This window comes from Nyctereutes procyonoides, unplaced genomic scaffold, assembly GCF_905146905.1.
Source record: "Nyctereutes procyonoides isolate TBG_1078 unplaced genomic scaffold, NYPRO_anot_genome, whole genome shotgun sequence".
Lineage (NCBI taxonomy): Eukaryota > Metazoa > Chordata > Mammalia > Carnivora > Canidae > Nyctereutes > Nyctereutes procyonoides.
In genome coordinates, this window is record NW_026575132.1 from 1476698 (window position 1) to 1499984 (window position 23287).

Sequence of the window (23287 nt, forward strand, 5' to 3'; positions counted from 1 at the left end):
AGAGACCCGGGATCTTAGAGACCTGGGATCGAGTCCCGCGTCCGGCTCCCTGCATGGAGCCTGCTTCTCCCTCTGCCTGGGTCTCTGCCTCTCTCTCTGCAATAAATAAATAAAACCCTTAAAAAAGAGGATGAAGCAGCTTTTAAGATAGAAAACTTTCTGCGATTCTGAGTCAGGGACTCATTGCCGTGTAGAAGTCTCGAGACGCCAGTGTACAGAAAAAAAAAATAATTGTTTTCAAAAGGGAAGCAGCCGCGCTGTGGCATTTCTGCCGGCCTCGCCCGATCCCCAGCCCTCCCGATGGCTAAGTCGCATAGCTCAAAGGATTTCGCTCATTTTTTCCAAAACACTTCACATCTGGGGAGGAGCCAAGCATGGAAAGTTTCAAGCAAACGTAACATTCGGGAGGGAGACGAGGCTCCCCGGCGCCGCCGTCCCGGGCCCGCGGCCATCGGAGGTGCTGCAGCCCGGCCCCGCCGCGCTCCGCCCGCCCCGCCGCCGGCGTGCTCCGCACCGCAGCCGCCGCGCCCCGCCACGGTCGCGCCCCCGGGGCCCCGGCACCGAACAGCGCAGCCTCGCGGCCGCCGCGGCCACACCCCGCCCGGCTCCCACGCCCCGCACGTCACCAGGCCCCGCCCCCGCCCCTGCCCGCCTCCTGACGCAGCGGCGCCCAGGGAACTTGACTGCGGCCGCAGCCAATCAGAGGCGGGGTCGAGGATCCCAGCCAATAGGAGCGGGCGGAGGGGGAGGGCGCGCGCGTCCTCCCGCCCCCCCCAGCGGGCGAGCGCGGAATGTCTCGGGCCCTCCCCTGCGCTTCAGCCTCAGTGCGGAGTCGGCGGCGGCGGCTGGAGGAGCAGCAGCGGCGGGAGGAGCGGCGGCGGCGGCGGCGGCGGCGGCGGCGGCGGCGACGACCGCGGGACCGGAACCGAGACCACACCCACGTCGCCGCTCGCGTCGTCTCCTGCGCTCTAGGCGGCCGGCGGCCCCCGAGCATCCTCCGCTGCCGAGCCGGCGGCATGATGCGGCTGCGGGGCTCGGCGATGCTGCGAGACCTGCTCCTGCGGCCTCCCGCCGCCGCCTGCGCCGCCCTGAGGCGGCCACAGCCGCTCGCCGCGCAGTGCCGGCGTGCCCGGGGCGGGGGCCCGGCGGCCGCGCGGCTGCTCCCGCGGTGGGGCGGGGGCGGCGGCGGCGGCGTCCGGCCGGCGGGGCCCCCCGCGCGGGGCCTGTCGGGCTCCCCGTCGGAGATCCTGCAGGAGCTGGGCAAGGGCGGCCCGCAGCCCCCGCAGCCCCCGCAGCCCGGGGCGTCGCCGCCCGCCGCGCCGTCGGCTCCCGGCCCCCAGGACGGCCCCGGGGAGGCGGACGCGTTCGGCAACAGCGAGGGCAAGGAGCTCGCGGCCTCGGGCGAAAAGTGAGTGTCCCCGCGGGGCGGACGGGGACCCCGGTCGGCGCCGCGGCGGGCGGGATGGGAGCGCGGCGTCGAGGCAGAGGAAGAAAGGGATGCCGGCGGCCTGCGCGGCGCGCGCCACGTGAGGAGCCGCCCCGCCCGCCCGCCCGCCGGGCCCGCTGCCCTTCCCCCTCCCCCGCCTGCCTCAGTGCGGCTGCCCGGCCGCGCCGCGCGCTCCCCCGCCCCCCCCGCGGGGATGCCGCCTGCCGTGGGGGCCCGCGCTTCCTGTGGGGAGGGCCGGGCGGCTCGCCCCGAGCGGGAGGGAGCGCGGTGCCGCGTGGCCCGGGAGTCGCGGCGGGAAGTGCGGGGGCTGCGGCGGCGGACGGCGCCCCACGCGGGCCCGGGCTGAGGCGACTGACTGGGTCTCGCCTCCCCGTGGGTCCCCCGGGAACCGTCTCTCCATCGCTGCGCCGCGAGGCTCAGGCCCGCGGAACGTGTCCTGTGATTGAAACGGGCGCCTTCCTCAAGGCGTTCCAGCCGCGGGCCTTCCCGACTGAGCCGGGTCCCCTCGGGAGACCGCCTGGTGCGGCGGGCCGGGCCCCCGGGGGCGTCGGGGCGGCTTCCCTCAGGAGACGGTGGACGCCGCGGGAGCGACACTCGCGGAAGGTGCTTCCTGTCGCGTCTGTCGGGGCCTGGAGCGCGCGCGCTCGGGGTCGTCGGGTCCGCGGGGCCTCAGCCCGGGGCCCCGGAGTTGCAAGACGCGACCGCCAGTGTTCAGGAGTCGCCCTCCGGCGCCCCCGGGGGGCCCGGCGCTTGAGCGCCCGCCTTGGGCCCAGGGCGTGACCCCGGGATGAGTCCCCATCGGGGTCCCCGCAGGGAGCCTGCTTCTCCCTCGGTCTGGGCCTCTGCCTCTCTCTCCGCGTCTCTCATGAATGAATAAATAAAATCTTTAAAAAAAAAAAAAAGTCGCCCTCAAAGGGCTGTATTCTCTCGATGACCCCTTCCAGTCGGTGTCTCCGCACTGGCTTTGCCGTCCCCCTTTTACACTTTTTTTTTTTTTTTTTTTTTATCACATAGGAAACTGAGCCTTTGTGATTTACACGTCTCCCAGAAATTTCTAGCTCCTTTGCCCTTGAATAAGAAATCCTCTCCTAGCAATCACTTTGAAATACTTGAGCTCATGCTAATAACAAGGATGTGTTAAAAAAAAAAAATTAAAAAAGAGGTTCTGTGCTGTACCCTAACCAGCGAAGAAAACGGGTCTAGAAAAGGGCGTCCTTCAAGGAGTATTTGCTCAGATGCCCTGGGCGTTTGAATGGCCAGTAAGCTAATGTTGTTTACGTTCAAAGGAGTTTATTCTTCTGCCACTGAAATTTGGAGTAATAGCTAGACTGGCTCAGGAGCCATTGGGGTACATGAGAATCCTGAGGGCTTTCAGTCCACCATTTAAAGAGTGAACCCCAGCTGCCTCCAGGCCACATAAAGTTGAAGAGCACTGGCCTGGAGATTGCCAACAAATTTTTAAGTCTTGTTAAAGATGCTATTTCCTGAGTGCTCTGGTTTCCAAATGTAGCTTTCCTCCTCTGACTCCTTTTTGCTTCCGTGCGGTAAACATTTCTTTCGTTCTGAGAGGTCAGGTCCAGTTGATCCTGTTATCCTTTCTAATGCTCAGCTTCCGAAGCATAGTTCATCCCTCCCTCAGCAAGCCATCTGGAATGCCAGGACTCAGGACTCTGCCAGGTTTTATGGAGGATTATTAAAAGAAATAACCATGTGATATAATTAAATGAATTGACATTTTGCAAAAGGCTTATTTGATATGTGTTAAATGCTACCTATCTGTTAAATAACCTGGCAACGAAATTGGTCTCTGAATTTTAGGCTCACACGTGAGAAATTTGCTTTCCTGCTTCACTTGTTCTATTTTTTTTACCCTTACCATATTATATTCTGGAAAGAGCCAGTTACCTACGTATCTTTTTCCTGTAGTCAGATTCTTTGAACCAGCGTCATCCTAGGCTGTGCTTGCTTGCTTGCTTCTCTTCCTTTCCTTTCTTTTTTTTTTTTTAAAAGATTTTATTTATTTATTCATGAGAGACAGAGAGGCAGAGACACAGGCTGAGGGGAGAAGCAGGCTCCATGTGGGGAACCCGATGCAGGACTCGATCCCGGAACTCCAGGATCACACCCTGGGCTGAAGGCAGGCGCTAAACCACTGAGCTACCGGACTCTCTCTTTACAGTCAAGAGAGCTTGACTCTCTTCTTTTTTTAAATTGTTCTCTTTGCTTCCCTGGCTCTTTTTTGGGATTGTTCATTGAGTAAACTGTGAGGCTAAAAGCCTTAGCTTCTTTCCCACTTGTCTGTCTTCTCAACAGCATGTGCCTTCTCTCAGCTTTGACTCTTATGGTGATATTTGATCTTTTATCCAGATTCTTTTCTCATATTTATCTCTACACGTTTGATGACCCAAATTTAAAATCTGTATCCCCATAGTCATTCTTCTGTCCCATTTCAATCTATTTTGTATAATGTTTTGAAGTTAATTCTAGAGTTCAATTTCAAACTACTATTGTTCTTCCAGAATACCAATACAGATTGGAACGAGCACTATATCAAAATCACAAACCATGCTGTAGCATTCAGTATTCTTGATTAACCTTTATGCCAAGTGCTTGCCCAACATGGACATTTTATACACTTCTCCATCAAGCATGCCATGCTTTCATTTCTGTAAAGTTCAGAAATGTGTATCCTCTCTTAGTCCCTGAAAAGGACTAGCAGGTGGGGATGAGGGACATTTTTGTTACTTTTGCTTGGGCCTATGACAGAAAGGACTAGGCTGGGAAAACATCAGCACATGTAGGCTCTTTAGTAAGCAGGTAATTTACACAGAGTACAGTATTGACAATACAGGATACAGTATTCATTAAAACAAGATCATTTTTCCCCTATCAGATTGGGAGATGTTAGGTTAAATGATGCGGAGGGTGTGGGCAATAAGAACTCTTACATTGCTAGTGGGTGTATAAATTAGTTCAGCTAATTTTGGAGGATGGTTTGATGGTATCTGTCAAAAACTGCATATCCATGATGCAGTCAGTAATTGAATGTTGGCTCATCTACACAAAGTCCTGGCACTTAAAAATATATTTTAAATTAAATGTGCATAATTAAAGACCTATCAAGGGGCGCCTGGATGGCTCAGTGGGTTAAGCGTCTGCCGTTGGCTCAGGTCATGATCTCAGAGTCCTGGGATCCAACTCAGAGCTCTCAGTCCTGAGTTGGACTCCCTGCTCAGCAGGGTATCTGCTTCTCCCTCACTCGCTGCCTTTTCCCCCCTGCATGCTCTTGCTCTCTAAATAAAATGAAATCTTTAATATATATATTATACCTAATATATTTCTATTAATCTCTAATATGTATTTATATATAGATAATTCTTCACTATATAAGTATGTATATAGTGAAAGCAAATATTTTCAGCTAGCTTCAGATTGTGTGGCTTATTTTGGTAGTTCATATTTATTAAAGGGAAAGTGAGGGACAAAAGGGAAAGTGAGGGGAAAAGAATCATTATATTGTATGCTGTGATAATTGGATCTCAAAGTAAGATTAAATGCATTTCAGCAAACACTGAATTGGGTCTATACAACAGTACTGATAATGAAGTTGAGACACTATTTGACAGATACAGATAATTTCAAAGTGAAAGAGCCTCTGGAAATAGGTGACAAATTATCTCATTCTTTAATAATGCATTTGCTTTTAATTTGTAAAAGTGAACATATTTCCAATTCACTTAATGTCAGGATTGAGAGTATATTTAATGGGGGGCTTCTCAGTGAACCCCTCTGATTTTATTTGTGATTCTATTAAAATTTTTTTGTAGGTTACAGTTTATTAGTGAGTTTTTGTTTATTTTTAATGGCTAGTTGTAATGTATACCACAGTATTTTGGCAGCCTAATGTTTATATTAAACCACACACATCTATTTAGTCATAGAAATATCTGTGGTGATCTGTAATTAATAAACTGCATGCTTCTTATTTTTAGATGAAGTTCACTGAAAGTGTGAATTAGATCTCGAACTTTAGTTTCTTTGAGTTTTAGCTGCTGCTTTTCAGGCCTTACTGTTTACAAAGAAGTCTGCCTGCCTCAAAATCAGCTAACTCAGGAAATGACTACCGAATTTAATTCAGTTTTTAAATGAGGCAGTAGGTAGGGAAAAGTAATGGGTGGGTGGGGCACTATTTTAGTCTAAAAAACCTAAATGTCATCTTGAAGAGAACTTAGCTGAAAATGTTTGTAGGTTTGAGTTTTTAAAAATTACTTGAAATATGTAAAAAGATATATTACTTCCTTGTGATTGTGAAGAAAAGTTATGGCTATAGAAACTGAAAGTCTGATTGTAGGATTTGCATTTCTTTCAGGCGCTCAGTCTTTAAATCCTGTATAAATCAAGGAGTTGCCTGTCTGCCCTTAACACCTTTTAAGTCATTTGCTAGTAAGAGGAATGCTTAAGAAAGTTGAGTAAGCATGAATTAATAAAAATAGTTACTAACTATTGATAGCTCTAAGTGAGTTAAATAGCTTGCAGGTAGACACTTATGTTATCCTGGCATCTACTCAGGTATAAAATTGCTTTGGTTATGAGACACGGTGCAAATGACTAATTATTGTGCTTAGTGATTTTCCTGGCTACCTACAATGGCAGTAAAAGCATGTTAATTTGTCCTCTGGCTTCCTTTTGGGAAGTATTCTCTGGTTGGTATGTAACATTATTGCTTACTAAAGAAAACTTTATAGTGAATGCTAATTTTAAAGCATGAACTATTGATATTGCATAATGAACAATAAGTTGACGGCTTTCAGGATTTGGATATATGTATATTTTTTTGCCTACTAATTTCCATTACAGACCTCTAAAGATTTTTTTTTAAGATTTATTTATTTTAGAGTGGGGAGAGGTAGAGGGAAGGGAAAAGAGAATCTCGAGCAGATTCTGCACTGAGTGTGAAGCTCCATCCCACAACCCTGACATCATGACCTCAGTAAAAACCAAGAACCAGACACTTAACCCAGTGTGCCACCCAGGTGCCCCTAAACAAATATATTTTTAAAATATATGATTTATTTGAGAGAGGGAAAGGGAGAAGCAGATTCCCCTGTCAAGCAGGGAGCCCACCTCAGGGCTTAATCCCAGGACCTGGAAGTCATGACCTGAGCTGAAGGCAGATGCTCAACCCAAGTGAGGCACCCAGGTGCCCCTAAAAAAGATTTTTAAGTTATCATCTTCATGAGGGTATTCTGAGTGACACAGGCACTTAAATCCTTGGTTGGAGTTCTTAAAAGTAGAGACTTTTTGAGAACAGTTTTTAAATTATATGAAACTTTATATATACATACAAACTGAGTTGTGGAAAGATTTATTCACTAATATTTTTTAGCACAGCATTATGCATACTAGTGAAGAGTGGAGAAAAACTTGTGTTCAACATTAGTGGAATGGTTAAGTAAATTAGGGTACGTCCATCTGAGTCCCTTATTTAGTCATTTAAAATGTATATGGAGGGGATCCCTGAGTGGCGCAGCGATTTGGCGCCTGCCTTTGGCCCAGGGCGCGATCCTGGAGACCCGGGATCGAGTCCCACATCGGGCTCCCGGTGCATGGAGTCTGTTTCTCCCTCTGCCTATGTCTCTGCCTCTCTCTCTCTCTCTGTGACTATCATAAATAAAAAAAAAATTTAAAAAAATTAAAAAATAAAAATAAAATAAAATGTATATGGATACTTTTGGGGGTATAAGAAAATGGTAAGCCAAAAGTTAGAATACAAAATATTCTGTGTAGTATGATCTCAAGTGATACTTAAAAAATAGTGATACTTTAAAAAAAATGCTTAGAAAAAGTATTCAAGGAAAATAAACTGAAATGACATAAGCAGTTGTAGATGGACATTGTTTTTCCTGCCTCTTTAGAGTTATTAAGATTTCTCCTTATAAGTATAATTGACCCTTGAATAATGGGGAGGTTAGGGTGTCAAGGTGTCGAGCCTTGCCCTGGCCTAACTTAATTACTGATAGCCTGCTATTGACTGGAAACCTCACCAATAACTTAAACAGTCAATTAATACATATTATGTTTTATGTGTTATATGCTATATTCTTACAATAAAATAAACAGGAGAAAAAATGTATTTTTTTTGTTTTATAACAAATTAAAAGAATTCAGATAATTAGGCTTTATGTGTAAAATGTGTGAATATAGGTGCTGTGTGTGTGTGTGTGTGTGTACAAATATATCCTAAGTGAGTAAAGTTTAAAGTCTTTAGGAGGACATCTATTTTTAGCAGCTCAAAACTGAGAATTAGAATAGGAAGTGACTTTAAAGACATCTAATTCCACCAGATTTTACGTATTTTAAAAGTTGGCCACATATACTAAATAGCCTAACTAAATGACTAAAGTTCATACAATATTAAGACTTAGTTTTTTCATCCCCAATTAGCTCAACAAAATACTGTACTGAATTGATTACTTTTTTAGGTACAAGATTGGAAGAAACCTGAAAACCTCATCTCTCCAGCTGATGTTTTTTCTCTTCTGTTATATACCCTGCAAATTGTTATTCATCTCTGCCTGTTTCCTTGACTAGAATTCTTTACCTTAGAATATAGCACTTTCCATTTTCGGAGCTGTTTTGTTTTTGTATAGCTAAAGTCAGCCTTTCATTAACTTATACCTATATATTTTAGTTATTTCAAGACATCATTTCTAGTATTGCATTAAAGTGATTACAGTAACAATTCACATAATATCTGTATTTTTACAACTAGAGTGATATATTAAAGGACACTTGACTGAAAGAGTAGGTGGTTAGACATCAGGGACAGCCTGGCCACTTCCTCACAGAAAGATAGCTTTGGTGCTTCTTAACTTTGGCATGCTCTTGAGTATGGTTCAGTAAAGTCCAACAGAACAGCAGCCCTAATTTAATACAGTCTCATCCTCACTTATTGTACAGGATGCAGTTTTAACAAGGTGGAACAACAGTTTAGTTATCTAGCATAGTTCCCCTATTAACATTTTGGTTAGAAATTCTTCAATATGTAAGGAGTCTTATCTTTCATTATTCTGAATGAACTCCAGGTATTCCTCCTAAAATGGAGGGCTGATTACTGAGTGTAGTTGGTGTGGTATACCAGGAAGTATCCAGGACTGGAAACCAAAGACCAGATTTCCAGGACTAATTCTGGTCCAGCCGCTTAAGAATTGTGTGACATTAGACATGTTGCTTGGCTTTGAGACTCTATCCTTATCTGTAAACCTTATTTTAGCACATAGGTTTTAAGATAGGAGGAGATTCTTTCCTAAAGGTAAAGCCTTACAGGATGTAAGGTTTTGTTTTTAAATTACACCATTAATTAGCCTTGAGGCAAAATGATGTGGAGAATAAGCAGAATTCATCACTTTGTCAGACTTATACATGGTCAATTCCCATCAGTTCACCTTTCAATCCCATAGGTTTATTTAATTAATTACTTTTTTGAAGTATGATTGACATGCAGTATTATATGTGTGTACAACCTAGGGATTCCATGTTTGTATGAATTGGGAGCTGATGGCAAGAAGTCTAGTTGCCATGTGTCACCTTACAGAGTTGATACAATATTATTGAAGATGTTCCCCAGGCTGTAAGTTACATCCTCATAGCTTATTTATTTTATAACTGGAAGTTTGTACCTCTCAATTCCTTTCACCCATTTTGGCCTCCACCTCCCAATCCCTCTGGCAGCCACTACTGTTCTCCGTATCTATGAGTCTCAACTGGTTTAATCTGCTAATTTCCTGGTGTTGATGGACACTTACCAGTCAGATTACTTTAAATTCAAAATGATAAGCTAAAAACAACTCCAAGTTTTTTTAAAGGTCATTGTTTTAAAATGACAACATAAGTAAAAATACCATTCTTTTGGATTCTGTTGATTTTTTTTTTAAACCTAGTTGTGGGGGGATAAAAAGGTTTTGATTATCTAAAAGGTTTAGCAGACCATACTATGTATTTGAGTTACATGGGGTTGACCCCCATAAAAAAAAAAAATTAAGGAAGGTAATACACCAGCCTTGAAGGTTTATAGTTTAGAGAAGTCAGATAATACAAAACATAATTTAACAAAAAAGAACAATATAGTTGGTTTCAATTTTTTCTTCTCATTTTGTAGTTTTTAGTAAAGACTTGCTTTTTATTTTTCTTCTTTAATTTGATACTAGAGTTTTTAACTTAAAATTTTAAACTGGTGAGGGAGAGTTGCAGTATTCCTCCTAGTTACAAAGTATACTTCCTTGATTTCCCCAATCCATCAACACAAAATTAAATGATTAGGGCAGCCTCACTGGCTCAGCGGTTTGGCGCTGCCTTCAGCCCAGGGTGTGATCCTGGAGACCCCGGATTGGGTCCTGCATCGGGCTCCCTGCATGGAGCCTGCTTCTCCCTCTGCCTGTGTCACTGCCTCTCTTTCTGTTTCTTATGCATAAATAAATAAAATCTTAAAAAAAATTAAATGCCTACTTTTACTTCCTAATACTTTTCTTGTGCTTCTGTCACAGTACTTGCCACACTGCTGTAGTCTTGGCTCTCCTGGATAGCATCCTTACTCTTATTCATTTTTATATCCCCAATGCTTAGTACATAATAGGCTGTATAAGAAAAGTACCAAACAAACTTAGTGATGCAGCCCAGTTCATGCTAAAAAGAATGGAAAATCTGGTTGGGGGAAGCCCTCTAAAATGATTGATTAAAAGGATCATTGATGGCCTAAAGGGTTAGGAAAAGGAGGTTCATAAACAGAAGGCTTCTATAGAAAAAAAAATTAAAGATGAGATAGGATTTATTTACAGGTTTGTGAGTCTAATTAAAAATAAGTTGGGGCTCCTGGGTGGCTCAGTTGGTTAAGCACCTGCCTTAGGCTTGGGTCATGATCCCAGGGTCCTGGGGTTAAGCCCTGGTTTAGACTCCCTGCTGACACTCTCCCTCTCCCTCTACTGCTCTCCCTGCTTGTCTGCTCTGTATCTCCCAAATTAATAAATCTTAAAAAAGTAATTAAAAGTGATAAGTTAAGAATAGGTAGTGCAAAGCCAAATCTAGGGAACTGAATACCAGACTGGGGAGCTTAAATTACTCCCAAAGTAGTAATTTCTTCCTGTTTGAAAGTTTGGGGAGAATCTTGCCATTCGTTTTTTCACCAGAGTGTTGAAGCTAACTTATTCTCAGATCAGAGTCAGAGGATTTAAATGCTGAGATAGGCAGTACATTTTTTAAAAATCAATTTTGACCCATTTATTTTGTGAGCACATCTTTTTAGAGATGACTTTAATCTCTCTTATATGGATAAAAATTAGTCTCATCCAAAAGCAAGTAAATATTAACCTTTTTCTAGCTGTGACAATAACATGGTCATTGAAATTTTTTTGTGCTCTGTACCATAAGCTAAAGAAGAGTATATGTTACTTACTTAGCTTTTAGGTAAAGCAAATACCATTTACTGGTGTGGTAGATACATAGAAAGCTTATTCTGCAGTTTTTTAAAATGACAAACTACCGTTATCTGAAGTTTATTTGACAAACCATTTTCTGTAAATAATTGGTATGTTCTTTTCCACTGATGTTTTGATGGCTAGCTCAGTTTTTTAAAAAATATTAAGCCATCAGAATTGTTAAATGCTGTTTAATGATTTTGGATCAGGGTAAGATCTAGAAAAATTGAACCTTATGAAAATAATAACTAGCTAATAAATTTGAGAGCCAGTATACTGTAATGGTGAATAATTTGGACTCTGGATTCAGGGAACTAGTTTCTAAACCCATTTTTGCCACTGTGTAGTCTTGGAAGCTTCTTGACCTATCTGAACCTCTGTTTCCATTATATATATAGAAATTCAAATTGAACTCCAATAAAAAATTTAAAAAATTCATATTTCCCGGATATGTCATTAAGTTATGATAATCCTATGTGTTAGTTTTTAAAAACTTTGGCATGAAATTGTTACATTTTAAAGGTCACTCTAAAAACTAAAAGTTGTGACAGCTTTTATTATTATTTATTTTATTTTTAAGATTTTATTTATTTTTTCATGAGAAACACAGAGAGAGAGAGAGGCAGAGGCAGAGGGAGAAGCATGCTCCACACAGGGAGCCCGATGTGGAACTCGATCCCGAGTCTCCAGGATCATACCCTGGGCTGACAGCAGCACTAAACCGCTGAGCCACCTGGGCTGCCCTATAACAGCTTTTAAAGCAAGTTTAAATGATGTTAATACCAACATTAATGTTTCTTTCAGGAGAAATTTTATATGTGCATGTAACACTGTTGATGTTCTGTGAGCCAACATTATACTGTTGTCTTTTAAGATAGAACTATATGGACTGCTAATAATAGGGAAGTAATTACATTAGGAAATAAGTACATATGGTCTTACTCAAGTATGGAACAATTAAGTAATTGGGTAATCCAGGAAATATTTAGATACCTAGAAAAGTTCTTTTTAACAGTACAAAAACACTTTTAAACAGACTTGAGTTGTGTAACAGTTTATCTTACAAAAGTAATATATACAGTTTTACCGTGAAACTTGATATTATACCTATGGCGAGTACAGAATTGTTCTCCATTAAGTTCTAAAATTAAGAAAATGAGTATTCCATTCCTCCTTTTTCTTTAATTTTCTCTCTTTCTTGAAATACAGATTAAAGTTTTCCAGAATATTTTACACACACAGACACACGTATTTGTATTTCTCTCTCCTGTTTTAATAAATACTGATAGGTGAGGAGGAGATCATTTAACCTTAGATTTGTAATCCTTGTAACATCACTATAATATTTAGTAATTGATATTTAGAATATTGGAATGTGTTGATTATAGTCTCAGAGCTAAAAGAAAACCCCCCACATTCTATAAGTTCATTATAATTTGTTTACTTGAAAGCTTTTCAATGGATAGGAAATAATTTCTTATTGAATTGTTTGGTTAATTATGATATCTTAAACTAGTTTATTAGTTAATTAAGATTTTAATTTTAATGTATTTAATGTATTTAATGTATTTTTTATGGTAAAAAATTTTATTCTAACAGTTGTCTTTGTGATTTGTGGCATTTAGTCTGTATATGTAAGCCTAGATCACTTTAGATTTAGATTCACTACAATTACCATCAATTGAGTACTTATTCTCTGCCAGTCAGCATTCTAAATGTATTGAACGTTTGAGTCAGCTGATCCTCACAAAGACCCTGAGATAAGCACTATTATCTCCTCTCAGATGAGGAAACTGAATCATGAAAAGGTACTTTAATTTATCCAAGGTAACTCCGCTAGTAAGTATTCTAGCTAGGATTCAAAAACTGAATTTATTGTCCAGTACGTAATTGCTGTCTCTCCCAGATTTTACAATTAGGTTAACTATTTTAATATATAAATATAGTCATTGGGGACATCTGCGTAGCTCAGTGGTTGAGTGTCTGCCTTTAGTTCAGGGCATGATCCCGGATTCCCGGGATCAAGTCCCGCATTGGGCTCCTTGCATGGAGCCTGCTTCTCCTCCCTCTGCCTATGTTTCTGCCTGTCTCTGTCTCTCATGAATAAATGAAATGTTTAAAAAATTAAAAAAAAATAAATATAGTCATCATATTTAAAAAAAATAAAAACAGAAGAAAGTGTTGACTCTTCTTACCTGAACATTTCCTGAGCTCTATAATTAATATGGAGTGTTGTGTTAGGCTATACAGAGGGTAGCACCGTAACAGATGACTAGGCATTAGTACCATTAGATATGGTAATCAAGATTTTAAGACCTGGGATTAAAAATATCTGTATTCATGAATAAATCCTCTTTTACTTTTTCAGTGTGATTTCAGTAATAACTGGTTTGATTTTGGTAAATTTGCATTTATCATGACAGTAGTCTTGATGATTAGATTAGCTCAGCTGTAGTCTGATTCAGTGATTGATTGTTCAGTGATGAATATACCTAAAATCCATTAGACGGTTCACACATGGATTAATTTTGTTTTCTTTTCTCCCCTTTAGTAAAATAAAACAGGGTCTATTACCTAGCTTGGAAGATTTGCTGTTCTATACAATTGCAGAAGGACAAGAGAAAATACCTGTTCATAAATTTATTACAGTAAGTTTTTATATTTTTCTATCCTAAACTTTTTAAAAATAGTAATACGGAATAAAAAATACAGTGATATTGAAATGTAGTTTTAAAGGTCATCTGACACGTAGATTCTGGCTGACACTGTTTCTCTTACTATGTTTTTAAATTTTCATCATGCTCATTTCAAGGTAATCAGTGAAAGAAAATGAAAGAAACAATGACAAACTTGTCCAGAAAGTGGGTAATAGTGACACTAAAATGCCCATATACATATTCAGGTCCTGGGTAGAAGTTTTTATATACAGGAATAAAAACTTGTAGTTGGAATAAGCATATACATTATTTGCACTATGTATTTACAAACTCTTATTTTTTTAAAAACAGGCACTCAAATCTACAGGATTGCGAACGTCTGATCCCAGGTTGAAAGAGTGTATGGATATGTTAAGATTAACTCTTCAAACAACATCAGATGGTGTCATGCTAGACAAAGATCTTTTTAAAAAGTAAAAATTTCTGCCAAACCTTTAATGGTGATTTGCTATGCTATATGCTGATTTTTCTTTTAAAACAAAATTGCATTTTTGAAGGCCAGTGCTTCCTGTGTAACTGAAAAAAGGGGGAATTTATAAACATCAGTTGCTTGAAGAACATGGTGCGCATAACGTTCTACATTACACAGGGGCTAAAAGACTTCCTTGAAACTGCTCTGAGGCAATGTAGGCATGGATGTTTCCAATTTACAGTATCTGGAGATTGCATTCAGTTTGAAGAGAGCACATTCTTGTAATAGCTTAAATTGATCCTCCAGTTCATCTGCATGTCTTAATAGGCTTTTTCAGTAGGGTCTCTGTTTCTTTCCTACAAGGTGACTTAGATGACATCATAAAATGAGAAGGCTTCAGACAGCATGTATTCCTTAGATTTACATATCTCCAGTGTCTGCTTCTCTCCTCTCTTCAGACATATTAATACATAAGCTTTTGACTACTTTTTTTTTCCCCTTCAAAATATTTAAAAACTGAAGATACTTTGGATATTAATGCCTTGATTTGATTGGATGAGCATGCTTTTTTTGATTTTCTTGTATTTGCTTATTTATGATTTATCTTCATTAAGGTAATCCTACTTGTCTGACTTCTTAATGATTTAAAAGATAATATGTTTATAATGAATCCCAAAGAGGTAGTAAATCATATTTTAAACTTCTAAGAGTTAGGTAAAAACCAGTATAAAACTATAAACACTACTTTAACACTAGCCTTTTTCTAGACCATGGGGTAAGTTGAGGTAGATCCAAAGAATTCCAGCATCTACCTTGAAAATGAATTTTCATGTATATGTGTATTTTTACTTATTTTTCTTTTATTTTCTTTTGGGGACTTGATTTGTCCGAGATATCTCCTAGGATATCCTAGAATATTAAGTCATTTGAAGGTATAAGTATTCAACTGAGGTCCTTCACAGTTTCCTGGCCTGCTTTGAAGCACTGCTGATAGTTTTGGATTCTTATCTTTTCACCACAAGACTCTTGATCCTGGGAACCCTGGGTGGCGCAGCGGTTTAGTGCCTGCCTTTGGCCCAGGGCGCGATCCTGGAGACCCGGGATCGAATCCCACGTCGGGCTCCCAGTGAATGGAGCCTGCTTCTCCCTCTGCCTGTGTCTCTGCCTCTCTCTCTCTCTGTGACTATCATAAATAAATAAAATTTAAAAAAAAATAAATAAAATAAAATAAAATGTTTAAAAAAAAAAAAAAAAAAAAAAAGACTCTTGATCCTGCTCCTCAGCTGATCTTATAAAGTATAGATTTTAGGTTAATGTTGGAATTCATGTTAGGAATTTTGAATCCTCAAAATATGTTTCTTTGTGGAGGGGAGGAAATAATTTATGGTTAGCTATGCCTTTGCAATAAGTATTATTTTTAGTGTTCGTGAACTGTCTGAGCAAAGTATTCTTGATTATGGTGCCTTCTGAAGAGTTATTTTAGTGTATCTGAGAATGAGGTTGTCAAAGAGATGGGTGGTAAATCTGTTGATAATAGGTATGAGGAATTGCTTTGGAATTTTAAATGAAAGCGGTATTTTATACCTTTTTAGTACTGTTTAAAATTTTTTATGCTTTATAAACACATTGTTTAAATATGAAATTAAAAGTAACTTAAATATACTGATCATGAAGCTAGAAAACAAGCATAAAGTTTTCTCCCCATAATTACATAAAAGAATAGCAATTACCATATTTTAAATACTAATCAATTTTTAAAAATTGATGATTGTGATATAGGCAGTTCCCAACTTGACAAATGCTTAGTGTTTTATATGAACAGGCAGTGGAAAAATCTCAGTGTATAGGCGTAATTCTTTTCATCTCTAGAATGAATTCAAAACATCTGACTTGGTTGAAGTCAGTATTTTGATATTTTACCTAAAAAACCTAAAAAACATTGTTGGTTAATATATTTAGCCTTCGAGGGTAATCTGAGAAACAATTGTTACATATGACTTTTTTTTTTTTTTAAGGGAAAGTTAGTTCTAAGCATACTGTTTGGAGCATAATCTATTTGAAAGTTGGAGACTGCCTGTACCCATTTAGTTAATTAATTGTTTTTAATGCTAATAATCCTTAAAACTAATCGAACTGGAAAATTGTGTTGAAAATGAATGCCTTATTTATTTATGCATTTTTAACCATACAAATATTAGAACTATTTTTATGTGTGATAATAATTCTTTTGGTCTTTTCTGTTTCGGAGGAAAATGAATGATAGTCTTTGCATTTGTATACTGCTTGATTTTTCTATTATGTTATTTTACTGATGAAAAATTGTGAGATACTCTGTAAAACATGTGCATTATAGTTAATCATAAACTTTTAAGATGAAAAGATGATTATTATTTCCAGTTTACTGATGAACAAATTAAACAAAGCATGAGAAAGTTGTGACTTGCTGAAAAATATGAGCCCTTCCTTCTCAGAATTCATTTTTGTATAGGACTTCTAATTTTCTAGTTCCATTCATGACATCTGTATTCACATAACTCCCAATGAAAAACATTGACTACCTGTAATTTCCATCAGTTTGCAGTAGACACTGAATGGTTACATTGCTTGTGTTGGCCACAGTAATTCACCTGAAGTCAGTTACCACAGCTTTACCAGCACCTTCTGATAGAGGGCTAAAAAACAGCAAACCAGTTTCACTGACTGTACACTTTTGTTAATTATAAAGCTTCCTTTTAAAAGTGCTGATTAATTTTAAATAGTTAGTTAGTAGTAAGTTAATAATTTTAAGTTTGTTTGGCAGTCCTCATGTTTTTTTCACGTTTAGCTTTTTGAAAAATTGGGATTTAGGTTTGATACAGATAGAATGATCTAAGATTAGGAATTGTCTTCTTTTCTTTTGAGAAATGTGTTCTTTAGTGTATATTTCTTACAACTCTCATGTCCAAATTGAATTGCTATTTATTTTTTAAATTTTTTTGAATTGCTATTTAAACATCAAATATTAAATCAGTGGCACACTTAATTTTTAGATTAACATTGGAACTATGAGAAAATTTATCAAAGTTTATTGAAGTAAATATTTGTTATCTCTAGAATGTCCCATTATTTCTCTATTGGTTAATAATGGAAAGTAGGACTATAGTTTTTTCATGCTGTATTTGGGGCACATCTTCATCATTGGAAATAACCTGTATTATTTTAAATCAATAATTTTATACTGACCAAGTGAGTATATTCTCTGATTTTTAAATTAATAGTTTAAAATGAAATCTGGCTTTTAATTTTAATTTGATGTTTCATTTAGAACAATTAAAATACTGAGATATGAAAATTTCTCATTCACCACAAACTAAAAAATATTGAGTGTCTCGTTCTTCTTTCTTCATTTATCTATTTATAATTGATGCAAGTTATTTACTTGCAGGTACAGTTTTCATACCCATAAAGTAAGGAAATCATCTTTCTCAAAATGTTGATGTTTTCAGGGTTGAACAGATGAATAGTATTTCAAACTCACTTAAAAAAAAAAAAAGCCAATTTGGATGTTTTTTTTCTTCCCAAAGAAGCTAATATAGTATCACATCATTGACCTTTGAGGAATCCAGTTACATAACTTCCCATAGTTAGTGGCTTGAGTTTCTCTTACTGAATTACTGAGACTGTTAAGAAGATGAGCTTAGAAGACGGTTCGCTGTAACATTACAAAGCTCTTCTTTATGGTTAGATTAATATACTGGTTTTCTGGCTTAAGCACTTTCTAGAACAAAGCAGAATGTTTGTTCAAATCATTAGATTTGAATCAAGCTCTCCCATCCACATGGTTTACCATATCTTTTAAAATAGATTTTAACAATGAGACCTTTTTATTTTACAATATATTATATATCTTATAGTGAAAAAAAACAGTATGATTCCATGTTTTTGGGTATTCATATGAAGTGAATTACTGTACTACATATATAATTTTATTTAAAATTATACATTACTTTTTACTTATAATAAATTATAAGCAATTTAATAGGTATTTTATTCTAATCTAAAGTTGATCTTATCTCCATTTGTTAGCTTGGAAATAGAAATTTTTCAAACTAATTCAGGGAAAATATGTTAAAATATAAAAAGTTTAATTTTTTTATGAAATACTACTAATAGTTATATAGGAACTAAGGAATATATGCCTGAGGTTACCTAATGGATAAACAAGATTTCAACTATAACATTATTACAGTCCAGTTTTTGTTAACCAGATGTCATACTGAATGCTTGTCAACCTTGGTGGGCTTAAGAAACTTGTCTTTGGATGCTCTTGATATTTACCCTGGTAGATGCTCTGCTATTTTAATCTTTGACACAATTTTTAGGCAATTTATTTCTTTAACTTGTTCACAGCTTACAAGCAACTACATGAAAGACCGCTTGAAGGGAAGAAAATAATACAGAAAGTATAATTTATAGATTTTTAGTTACATAAAATGAGTATTTTCTTTATTGTTTAATACTCTCCTAAGTAATACTGTTATTACCTAGTACTAATATTTGAAAGGCACCTAGTCAATTAATGTTTTTCTCACATTCCACAGATGTGTTCAGAGCAACATTGTTTTGTTGACACAAGCCTTTAGAAGAAAGTTTGTCATTCCTGACTTTATGTCTTTTACCTCTCACATTGATGAGTTATTTGAAAGTGCTAAAAAGCAGTCTGGAGGAAAGGTAACATTTTTGATGTGAATATTTTCCTAAACCAGTCAATTTATTTAGCTTAACTTGTATAGAAATTCAAGTTGTAGAGTTTTCTTGTCCTTTGCTAGTTAAGAAATTTAAGTCAAGCGAAACTACTGGATTAAATACTTTAAAAGTATTTTAAATATTCAGCTTTGTTGTTTGGGCTACAAAGAAGTCTTAAGAATTCTTTTTGATTTTCAGATGATGGAAATGGCTTTTACCTCTTTCATTAATAAGAGTATTTTAAGAATTTCTATGGATGTGATATTCTCGAGCATTAAATTTTAAAAATTCTCTAAATAAAATACTAAGGACTATTTTATTTTTTCTTTGTATTGAAGGTGCTTAGATAATGAAACCCTGCTACCATGACTTTGATTAAAGAAGTTTTCTATTTCTTTAACTTTAAAAAAAAAGTCAAATCTTAGTTCTTTTTTTAGACTGTGCTTTCGTAGGAATTGAGAATACATTGGAAAACATACAGGGTGATGGAGACTGGCAGAAATCAGTTAGATCTTATCTGTAATCCTCAAGTCTTTGTTGCCCTTAGTTTTTATGAATGTTATTATAAAAGACCCACAAACCCACTCCGTGCTATAAAATAATTCTTCATTAGTGGAAGCTAACTTAAATTTTTTGGTAGAAGAAATATTATCTGCCTATATTCTGTTAATTTTTTCCCAATATTTTGTATAGGTTGCAGATTATATTCCTCAGCTAGCCAAGTTCAGTCCTGATTTGTGGGGTGTGTCTGTGTGTACAGTAGATGGACAGAGGTGAGTTTATTTTAAATTCATGAAAACCAACTTGAAGCCTTAAATTTTGTGTAACAGTGAGCATGAGGGAAAATGGAACATCTTCTGTGGTGGGAATTAGCCGTAACATAGGAATTCAAGAAAGAAAAAAAGTTTAGATTTTAATTTAATTTTTAAAAACTCAAATGAAATAGTCTATACTAAATTTTATGAGGCATATCATCTCATTCACAGTTGTAGTCTTGTTGTTTGAGTATTTATTGTTCAAGTACCTGCAATTATAATTTCATTAGGAAAAGCAGACTTGTCAGAACATGAAATTTTTCACTAATGTATTGACCACTAATAAAATTGGTTTCCATTTTTCAGCTTAACATTAGTTACTCAGCCTCCCACTACCTTTGTTGCTCATGCTCCTGATATAAGTGCCATGATTGTTAAGACAGTACAATATGATAATGGGGTATTTCTGTCTGTCATTTGCAAAGTAAAAAGTCATTTTCAAATTTGCAGGATCTCATAAATCCATGAAAGCAATCTTTGGGAAGTGCTTATACTATAGGCAGAGCTACTGACAAATGACGTCCTAGTAGCAGAATTATAAAAAGGATAATGATGTGAAGGCACTTCAAAGAGAATGATTTGGTTTTAAAATCAGTGAATTACGTGAGGCCCTTGAAAAATTGATGAAATTCTGGAGTATTTTTTTTTTCAAGAATGACTCTTTATTATGCTGTGAGTCGGGTATTAGGATTTATTATCATGTTATAATTTGGTTTTGTCAAGTCAGAAAAATTATGCCAAAAAATAAAAATCCATTTTTTAAATTAATTTGAAGACTTAGCTCAGAATTATAATTTTTTATTCCTTTTATGTTTTCTTACTAAGGTATTATCTCTTTTTAAGTAAAATGTTACTTACATAAAATAAGGTATAAACTCCTAAATGTATACTGCTTGATGAATCCTATGTCAGTGATGAAATTTTATCCTAAATTTTGTTAAAACTACAAGTCATTTAGCCTTATAATTCTGTCTTCAATACCTTCCAAGTGATCTTTTTATTTTTACTAATCATCTTCTTCAAATAATACAATAAAAACACACATGGCTTAGCCCATTCATTCTTAAGGTATCTTGAGGTTCAAAATTCATCTAATACTGGCAGAGGTAAAATTAATACCTGAGTCTCTTGTAGTTTGCCGTTCTCTCCATTGTGACAGACTTCTGTTCTCATCTGGGCTTGTAAAATGTACAAACCACTCCTCGTGTGTTGAATTAAATGTTGGGTGATATGTAAGGACATAAATACATGAGAAGACATGGCTTTGTTCTTATGAACCAAATTCTAATAGGGAGTGAGTCCTGTTTTTGTATTTGGAGGAAATGATAATGCAAGGCTTGCACGTGATTTTTCTCTTAAACATTCTCTGTGTGTAGAGATGATTTCTTAGGTTACTTATCTAGAGAATTTTAGAAGTTGACTTTGGATTAGAACATACATATATTTTTTAATCCAAAGGTAATAAGGCAGGTACTTGCCAGATTTTAGAATGATGGTCAAGTTGAAGTCAACAGTCTGAATTAGAAATTATTTATAAATATGATAGGAAGAACATATAGTTTCCTTACCTATACATTCGTATTTATATTCCATAACATACTTAGAAGTAAGGTTGCCCTCTGATGTTTCTTTGCCCTTTGATACCTCCTCTAACCCCATTTTGCCCAGGGGTGGTTATCAGTAGTACCCAGTTTCACTATGAATGAATTTCACTCTGAATGAATGAATGTTTGGTCTGTATTGGGACATAGTCCAGGGTACTTGGGATGCCAGTGAATAAAACAAAGATCTCTGCCCCTGTGAAGCTTACATTATAATAGGGTCAGTCATTTTTTCCATTTTTAAACCTATTCTGTACTTCAGGTGCATTCCAATTTGGAAACATAAAGCTCTCTTTTTGTTCCATTGTTTAGATACATGGTAATAATGGTGCCATTCATGCCAGCTCCAATACAGTTTATAAAACTGGGTGCTGTTTATTTTGAACAGGACTGGAATGTGGATAGATATGGTTCGTAGGATGAAGCATTTATAGACAAGGTCTCAGAGCACGGTCACTCTGAGAATGCTATTGAATCCAAACTGAGCTGTTTAAAAACTAACTGGTGTAGCCATGGTTGAAGCTGAGTGAGAAAGTGGTGACTCACTGATTTCTAAAAGGTCCAGTTCATTTTATATGATTGAATTCAGGTAGGCATAGGGAGAGCTGTACCCCTCTTGCCCTCTGAGGAAAATTTTCATACTGCTTATTTATTTTCTAATTCTGAACCATGTTATTACCTGAGTACCTTTAAGCTTTTGCCCTTTTTGCAGTATTCTTAAAATTTATATTTATTCTTTGATAGCCAAGTAAACTTGTGGTCAAACTATGGGAAAACCTTTGTAAATTAGAATTAAAATGTAAAAATAACTCCAGTTATTCAAACATTTTTTTCTAGTTGATTTTAATTATTTTTTAAATCTACTTTTAAATAGGCATTCTATTGGAGATACCAAAGTTCCATTTTGTCTTCAGTCCTGTGTAAAACCTTTGAAATATGCCATTGCTGTTAATGATCTTGGAACAGAATATGTGCATCGATATGTTGGGAAAGAGCCAAGTGGATTAAGATTCAACAAACTGTTTTTAAATGAAGATGGTAAGAATTATGTAAAAAAAAAAGAAATACCTGATTTTCCTATTTAAGTCTAAGAAGTTTTTAATTTTTTGAAGAAAAAAACACTCATACTTTTTTTATTTTCATTTCCCATGGAAATTCTGTGAAACCCATAAACATAGTTTGTTTAATCACCTACTTTAAATTTTTTTTTTTTTTTTTTTTTTTTTTTTGTGGGGCTTCTCATATTATTATTGGAAAGTGAGCTGGGGAGAAGATGGGACAAGGAGTAAGAGTTTCCTTTCACTTTATGACCACACAGAATATTCTGTGGTAAAATCTCTTAGTGTCTGGGATTTGCTATAAAATTGAATTATTTTTGAATTCAGGGATACTGAATTGTGAGTATAGCTAGGGAGTGCTGGGTGTGATTATTAACTATATGTTAGTAATTATTGAGGCTGATGGCTACATGGGTATTTGTATTCTATTCTACTTTTTGCATATTATATATATTTGAAAACTTCCATCATAAATTTTTATGGTGGCTGTGGTTGAAATAATGAGTGTTTTTGCTTTTTCTCTTTAATAACATTTAAAATTTGAAAAAAAAAATCTTGCATTAAATGATTGGATAGCTAACAAATATTACTACTTAACAGGAATACAAAAGCAAAAGGGGAAGACAATGGTAGTTAGTACTTTTGTTCTGATAGAGGTTTTATTTATTTATTTTAAAAAGATTTTATTCATTTATTTATTAGAACACGAGCAGGGAGGGGACAGGAGGACAGAGAGAAGCAGACCCCCACACACACTGGGCAGGGAGCCCAATGTGGGCTCAATTCCCATTGAGCCACCCAGGTGCCCTGATCTACCAGAGGTTTTAAATCTAAACAGCAACCTATACATTGGTTTCTGTTCAGTCTTTATGACATTTATGTTCCTCATTTTGTGATGAGTTTATAATTCAAAGAAAGTGCGGAAGTCTGTGGTTGCAGTAATGGTTGTGAGAAATATAAATATACGTTTTGTATTTTTTGTTAGTACTGGATAAAAAATGAAATATGCCTTACACTTATTGTTTTTTACAATGATGTTGTA

General features: G+C 37.7%; 1 protein-coding gene across 4 annotated transcripts in view; it reads left to right on the plus strand.

Moving 5' to 3' along the window:
* Window positions 1-839: 839 nt before the first annotated feature.
* Window positions 840-23287, plus strand: part of GLS (glutaminase) — a 75170-nt gene continuing 52722 nt past the window's right edge. For 3 of the 4 annotated variants that reach the window (XM_055344964.1, XM_055344965.1, XM_055344966.1), the window contains exons 1-6: window positions 840-1408; window positions 13469-13565; window positions 13926-14047; window positions 18627-18756; window positions 19465-19544; window positions 22062-22225. In XM_055344964.1, the coding sequence (XP_055200939.1) occupies window positions 1017-1408; window positions 13469-13565; window positions 13926-14047; window positions 18627-18756; window positions 19465-19544; window positions 22062-22225 (985 nt within the window). In that variant the 5' untranslated portion in view covers window positions 840-1016. Of the gene's footprint in view, window positions 1409-13468; window positions 13566-13925; window positions 14048-18626; window positions 18757-19464; window positions 19545-22061; window positions 22226-23287 lie in introns of those variants that run through there. The other variant, XM_055344967.1, reaches the window with a different exon arrangement.